This window comes from Pteronotus mesoamericanus, unplaced genomic scaffold (assembly GCF_021234165.1).
Source record: "Pteronotus mesoamericanus isolate MK-2021 breed Mesoamerican mustached bat unplaced genomic scaffold, CSHL_Meso_final contig_311, whole genome shotgun sequence".
Taxonomy (NCBI): Eukaryota; Metazoa; Chordata; class Mammalia; order Chiroptera; family Mormoopidae; genus Pteronotus; species Pteronotus mesoamericanus.
In genome coordinates, this window is record NW_026555132.1 from 1,243,830 (window position 1) to 1,251,458 (window position 7,629).

General features: G+C 47.2%; 1 protein-coding gene across 1 annotated transcript in view; it reads left to right on the top strand.

Annotated features, from left to right (window-relative positions):
• The window catches only part of MERTK (MER proto-oncogene, tyrosine kinase), a 103,134-nt gene extending 95,802 nt beyond the window's left edge, over positions 1-7,332 (top strand). Inside the window, exons 17-19 of the mRNA XM_054575557.1 lie at positions 394-553; positions 1,198-1,334; positions 6,282-7,332. Of these exons, the coding sequence (XP_054431532.1) occupies positions 394-553; positions 1,198-1,334; positions 6,282-6,795 (811 nt within the window). The 3' untranslated portion in view covers positions 6,796-7,332. The remainder of the gene's footprint in view (positions 1-393; positions 554-1,197; positions 1,335-6,281) is intronic.
• Positions 7,333-7,629: the final 297 nt, after the last annotated feature.

Here is a 7,629-nt window from a genome sequence, read left to right on the forward strand (position 1 = left end):
CGAAGGCCTTGGGTTTGAGCGGGGCTCCTTCTGCTCCTCCTGTGCAGCTCCCCTCCTCCCACCAGGTGTCTCCATCCTTGTGCACAGGTGGCCTTGCTCGTCCAGATCCCCACACAGACCGGAAGGTGCAGGGTTACCTCTCTTCTATTCCCCCTTGCTTGCTCTGCCCTTGGTCCCCAAGCAGGACCCTCATGGTCACCCTACCTAGGGGAGGGGGATACATGAAGGAAATATTTAGGGGAATAAAGGATTTTCACAGGTCTTTCACAGGCTGGTGTGGTCTGTTTCTTTGGCTACTTATTGTGCCTGTTTTCAACTGCATGTGAAGCACAGCTGTGCTCTAAAAAGGCTTTGCCTGTGATGTTTCTGAGGACTCGAACTCCTTCTCTGTAGGTTGCGAGATGACATGACTGTGTGTGTCGCAGACTTTGGCCTCTCTAAGAAGATTTATAGCGGCGATTACTACCGCCAAGGCCGCATCGCTAAGATGCCTGTAAAGTGGATTGCCATAGAGAGCCTTGCGGACCGAGTCTACACCAGTAAAAGTGACGTGGTAGGTAAAGAATTTTGATTAAGGACCTTGAGTTTCAGAGGTGAACCACGGTGAATGAAGTGACTTAGCTGGTGTTGCTAAACATTTTACTCGGATAAACTGAGGGCTGGGAACATGCTCACATCTCTCATATTTATTGCTAGATACTCATTCACGAAGAATCCTAGATTCCGGTGACATCTCCTGACATTCAAAAGATCTGTTTTTACACAGGCCCTTAATTTATTCCCATTTTCATTTGCTGCTATATTGACTTATCACTTACAACTAAGGTATTCATATTAAATTCAGTAGGTTCATCCACTGGCTCTAGGGGACCGAGATGCTGTATAAAAGGTGCTGTGTGGTTACACCCTCACCCAGATATTAGGAAAGAAAGCGCTCAGTGACAATGGTGGGACTGAGCATTGATGTGGCAGGAGACTCTGCTTTGTCAGAGTTCCCAGAATAGCATTAGTAGAAAATGGGGACTACGATGCTCCAACCCCACGTTACTACCATGTTCGGAGAGTGGCGTCTCAGACATAATTGTCAGCTTTGTGCACGGTCATCGGGGCTTTAGGAAATGACCTTTCCAAATGAAAAAGTCCATTCAGCCTTTCTGAAAAGACTCAAATCTGAACTTCTTGTTACTTTGTTCTCAGTGGGCATTTGGCGTGACCATGTGGGAAATTGCAACGCGGGGGATGACGCCCTACCCCGGAGTCCAGAACCATGAGATATACGAGTATCTCCTCCATGGCCACAGGCTGAAGCAGCCGGAGGACTGCCTGGACGAACTGTGAGTGGGCTGCTCCGTGTCACCAGGCACCCTGCATGGGCCAGCCGTGGGTCTTTGAAGACCCGGGGGGACAGAGCCTAAGGAGGAGGGGCCACTCTTAGCCAGGCCGTGTGTGCAGAGGTGGCACATCCAGGCCAAAGCCTTGACCGGTGTGAGAGATGGTGTGTACACGTGTGCAGTGAAGCGGCACGTTCTGCAGGTCTGCAGGCACCTCTGGGGATGTATCCTGGATAAATGGTTTGACCTCATAGCACGTGCCGCACCTGAATGATCGCTTGCCCTCTTGTGCTGCCATCCTTCTCTTCCCGAGCGTACAGCACTTTGAACAAACAAATTGCAATAATATCCTTAATCAGGAAATTCGGAAACCTAAACCCATGGCTCCGAGGTCAGGCTGGTCAACAGAATTGCGCGACGGATATTCTAAACATGTGATTTCTTAGCTCCACACCTGGGCACTGGGAGTCTGTTGGAACAAAGTGGGCCCAGAAGCGCATGTCTTAAAACACTCTCTGGGAGACCAGGTTCTCAGCCCCGAGTGAGAGCCCCAGCTCCGGGCGTGCAGGGCCTCAGTGCGCAGCCCATTCCCAACAGGCCCCTCCTCTCCAGGGTGGGCAGTGTAGGGGGAGGCCCAGGCCTGCGAGTCACAGGGGCCAGGTGCCGCCTCCAGCTGCCGACGGGGGAGGCCGCCGAAGCTGACTTGACCTCGGTGTGCCTCATTGTTAGCCGCAGGTGCAGTTTGGCCGCATATTCTTCAGAGGTATTGGGAGGGTTAAAGAAGTGTGTGGCATGCTCATCTTGCAGGAGGCACAGAGCAGGTGTCACATCATGATGTCGATTAGTAATTTAACATGATTACAGACCCATCTGACCAAACCCCTTGCTGACCTCCTTAGAATAATTTCTTGTCGTGTTGCCTCTAGCGTATGATGTGAAATTTCCTAGTGTCAAGTCTCTTCCCCATAACAGGGATTACAGCCACTTTCTCCATATTCAGGAAGATTTCAGGACCTTGGGCCTGCGTGGGCTCAGGCTTGGAAGGGCTGGGCGGGCCTGTGCGGGCCTGTGTGGGACTGGCCTGTTCTGTCACATGGCACCCCCGCTCTGGCCCCACTTCCTCGTGGGGAAGGGCTAGGTTAGGTGGCATGTGGGCCTCCCAGATCTTATCCAAGCCAAACAGAAAGAAACTTTTTTTAAACAGGAAAAAGTCAGTCTTTAGTACATGCACGTGGAGAATTCATATAAGCACGAAAATTCCCAGAAGGAAACTTTGTTGTTCAGCTTGCTTGGTGGTGGTGGCTCTTGTTATTGCGGTTGCGAACTATAACATTAACAACAGGAAGAAAAAATGTTAAGCCCTTTAAAAACATTCTGAAATTCTAATTAAGCTAGATCTGGGGTTTTAGGATAGTTTTTGAAAGGGCCACGTGAATGAGATGTTTGCTTCTGAAAAGGAGGAAGCCGTTTTACCCAAACAATGTTGAATGAAGTTTTGTGGCTATTTCTTTCTTGGCTTCTGTTTTGCGCCACAAGCAGTATTTGCAGTGATTATCTGAGGTCTTAACAAGGACTGAGCTATGTCACACTGTGGTTTTTCGATGCCTCACACAGAGGCAGACGAACGCGGACTCGGCTTTCCAGGGGAATGCTTAGGTGAGGGTTGCAGAGGCAGCACACGCTGCGTGGCCAGGTGGTCAGGAGGATCAGGTGGCCCTGTGGTCCCCAGCCACCCCCTTCCCGCTGGCTCTGTACTTCAGGCTTGAACCAGGCCTCCTTCTTGGGCCCCTGTCCAGTCTGCATGCTGGTCAACAAAGAGGCCTCTGTTCCCATATCTGGGGCATTTTCTTTTAAAAATGAGGCACATTTCTGAGCTTTTCACCTTCATTTGGTGTCTAACCTCAGCTGAGATGAGTTCACGCCTGTGTTACTTGCCCCTCGGTCTTTTTGAAGGCAGCTCTAAGAAATGTAACGATATAAGGAATGGAGCTCACTTCATGCCCTGCTCTTCTGTCCTGCCCTCTGAGGCTGCCCCTTCTCAGGGTGTCACTCACCTCCAACTGACCAAGTGGCAGGCCTTTCCCCTGTCCCAAAAGGCCACTCTGCATGATGTTCTTGTCATCCCTGTAGGACATTTCCTCAGCTGAGCCTAAGGCCTCCTGGCCGTAGACCTCAGACACTCCCCACCTGCTGACCCCTGTGGCTCATGCATTGGCGCTCATTGCCCTCGTCCTCCAGTGACACTCAGGAGCCACCTTGTTTTTTCTTTATCCCACTGGGTCCCATCAACCAGCACATGTCCTTCACAGTCCCCCTGCCCTCCAGTCCTACCAGTAATACCATCAGATCAGAGAAGCCCAGGCGTCATCTGCTTCCACTCCCTCGTCATACGTGAGGAAATGGTGGCTCGCTGACATCATGCAGCTTACACCTGCCTTCCCCCTCTCGGAAACCCTCCTCTACCTACTGATCAGCCCCTCTGCTTCTGCCTGTGGCATCTCAGGCCCCAGGAAGGAGAGCAGTGGGGGCTTTCCTTTGGCCAAGTGTCAGAGCTCAGACCCAGCGTAGCTCTGTAGAGACACATGCTGCTAACGTGACACCTGTCTCTCAGGCGTCACTTCTCTGAGCAGATGTGAAGCACTCGGCCATGCTCAGAGCCAGGGGAAAAGCAGGTGCCTGACAAATATGGATAAATTCATAAATCTATACATTTTATAAATTTGTATGATTGCATGTTTTTAACTCCTTTTTTTAAAGAAACTGCCATTTACCATCTCAACCACTTTTAAGTGCATAGTTCAATAGCGTAAGTACATTCATCTTGTTGTGCAGCCATCACCACCATCAACTCCAGAACTCTTTTCATCTTACAAAACTGAAACTCTGTCCCCCATGACACAGTAACCCCCATCCCCCGCTCCCCCAGCAACCTGTGATTATAGCTTCTATAAAAATCTCAGTAAAAAAACAAAAATGACCATTTACAGAGGCATCTGCCAAATTTGGTGGTTTTTCTTATCTGAAATTGAAATCACAGGCCGCCGCTCACTGAACAGGGACAGGCGCTCTTGCTGCCCTCCTCGGTCCAGCGCCGTGGGAGCGGCTTAGACAGGATACGTGCTACCATGTCTTTATGAGTCATATTTATATTGTTACATAGTTCATAAAGTATTGAAGGTAAAAGAAAAATAACTTTGAAAGTGATATTGCTACCATGTTATATAAAGAAGAATCTAGATTATGTCAGCGATTTTCATCCTTTGTCATTTCATGGCACACATAAACTAATTACTAAAATTTGGTGGCACTCTAAAGATATATATTTTGCCAATCTGACCAAAAAAAAAAAAAGTGTAATTTTGATTCATTCACACCAGACTGCTACTGTTGTGTTGGCTGTTGTCACTTTTTTATTTGACAATCTAAGGAAAGAGGTCAGTGCCCCTGACTAAATAGTCAGGTATTGCGTGTTTTAAAAATTCTTTTAAATTTTTAAATCGCTAGATTTAAAATAGTTGAAAATCGCTAGAATGTAAACACTTTCTCCTAAGCATGGAATTTACCTTAAATGAAGGTAAATTGAGTAACAGCGCTTTCATGGCCTAATGAAAAGGAAGTGTCTCTAAAAACAGAATTCCTCCAAGCTCATCTCAAGCTGCAAACAGTTGAGGGTCTGTGGAAAATAAGGAAATCGTGCAAATCAGTTTATACCATAAAAACCTAAAAAATGGAAACAAAAGCTGTTTGCCACATCTCAGTGTCTGTCTCATGAAGGTAAAATGGAGAGTCAAACAGCTGAGCCACTGTCCAGGGGAGAATCAGGCTTGTCAAGGAAATAGGCCTGCTATTCGAGCTCAGTGTCCTGTGTTCGCAGGCAGAGTGCTTGCAGACACCACCTTCCAGAAGCTCATGCTTTGTTGACAGAAGCTGAGAAGTAAACAAATGCAGATACTGATTGTCATACATCTATGTGAATGAGATCTATGTGTGTGCGTGTGAATGTTAGTAGAATTAGCCGAAGTTCATGATGTGATAATGTGTGAATATAGGAATTGCATATTTATGTTCACAAGATAGCAGTAGTCTACTACACGTGTCAGATGATTAACATTTGGGTCATTTCCTTACCCAGCAACATGAATATCAGTTTTCTCAAATCAGGAAAGAATCCAAGTGAAATGATGGTAAAACTTAGTCTTCCTAATTCCATCATCTCCCTGTTTTGCTGGCTCACGTTAGTGTCCCTTCGTTGTAATCCTTAGTTTCGCAGAGAATGAGGACACCACACCGAAGGGAAGCTTTGAGGCCAGCTCCCCCAGTGCCCCGTGCTGCCCGCGCAGCCATGGCATGTTCTGTAACATCCCTGAGCCCATTCTCCTCTTTACCGCATAGTAACAAGAACAGGGCTGTTGAAAAGATTAAGTGTAGAAACAGCCGCAAAACGACTGGTCAGCGAGGCACACACTCCTTCGCCCACCCCCAGGCCCTTCTAGCTCAGCTCCCCTGATGGCAGACCCAGTTTGATGGTGTAGAACAGGGGGGCAGCACACTTTTTCTCTAAAGGGCCAAATAGTAAATAATTTTTATTTTGGCCCTTTATGGTCTCTGTTGCAACTACTTAACTCTGCAGTGGAAGCAGCCACACATAAATAAATAAATGTAGCTATATTCCATTAAAACTTTATTTACAAAAGAGATGGTGGGCCAGATTTGGTCCACAGGCCGTAGTATGTCCTGCATTCCTGGAGACAGAGGAGCACTATCACATACCCATGGAACATTAATTCAGGTTGACCAAATAGTATGCCACAAGGAAAACTTCAGTAATTTCCAAAAAGTAAAATTAGTGTGGATTAAAATGGGATAAGACCCAAGATGAGGTGGAAACAGGGTGGGTGGCGTTCAGGGCTCAGTGCTGCGTGGGAGGTAACTCATGTTCTCTACTTGTAGGTATGAAATAATGCACTCTTGCTGGAGGGCGGAGCCCTTGGACCGGCCCACCTTTTCCATGTTGAGGCTGCAGCTAGAAAAGCTCTTGGAAAGTTTGCCCGAAGCACAGGACAAAGCCGACGCCATTTACATCAACACCCAGTTTCCAGAGAGTGGCGAGGGCCCGGCGGAGGGCCCCCCGCTCACACAGTTGGACATGGACATCGACCCGGACTCCATCATTGCGGCCTGCACGGCCAGCACAGCTGTCAGCGTGGTCACAGCCCAAGTTCATGAGAGCAGACCTCACGAGGGAAGGTACATTCTAAATGCAGGCAGTGAGAACTGGGAGGACCTGACTGCTGCTGCCTCGGCCACAGGGACAGCTGGGAAGAGTGGCATTTTCCTGGAGGACAGGGCTGTAAGGAATGGGGTCGCCTGGTCCCAGTGCAACACGCTGCCCTTGGGGAGCCCACCACAAGATGAACTTCTGTTTGCAGACGACTCCTTAGAAGACTCAGAAGCCCTTGTGTGATGAGGTCTGAGAGACGATCCCAAACCAGGGAGATTCCTCTGCCTTTGAGATCCACATCCGCCCAAAGTTTCTGGTGTCTGTCTTCCATACCAAGTAAATGCCACATGTGAAAGCACCAGGTGAATGTCGCTAAGTACGTCCTCATTAAAAATAAACTATTTATTTAAAGAGAAAAATATATATGTATATGGTGGAGATATAGATACTATATTTTAATAAGAGATTACTTATTTTATGTCACTTAATCTTGCTGATTTTAAAACTTAAGCTTTAACAGCTTCACCTGTAGAGCTGCTCCTTGATGTTAACATTTGCACAAAATTGTTTTTTTAAAGTTCTTTTCTTTTTCCTGACTATTAAATGTAAAAATATTTGTAAAATGAAATGCCACATTGGACTTCGCTTCTGGTCTTAAGGAAAATCTGATATTCTTCTGTGAATCATCTGTTTGATAAGAACGATTTTTTTGATATTTAAAGTTTTATAACTGATTAATTCTTTGACAGAACTTTCTAATAAAATATGAATGAGGAAGGACATGTTGTGCTTGGCTGACTTGGAAAGACAGGTTGCTGGCAGCCTCGTGCCTTTGCAAAGGAATTCATTCCCTTGGTGCATGACCTTTGAGGCACTTGCTCTGGCCATTCTTGGATGTTTTTAAAGAGTAGAAAAAACATTCTGGAGAGACCAAAGGTGAAGAACAGGAAATATTAAAGGGTTGAAAAGTACAGTGTGAGCGGGAGGAGTTCAAATGAATTGTAGAAGAGCACCGGACAAGTGGAGGACTTTTCTGTCTGGGGTGCAGGGGCGGCAGGGAGCAGGCTTAGCGCTCAG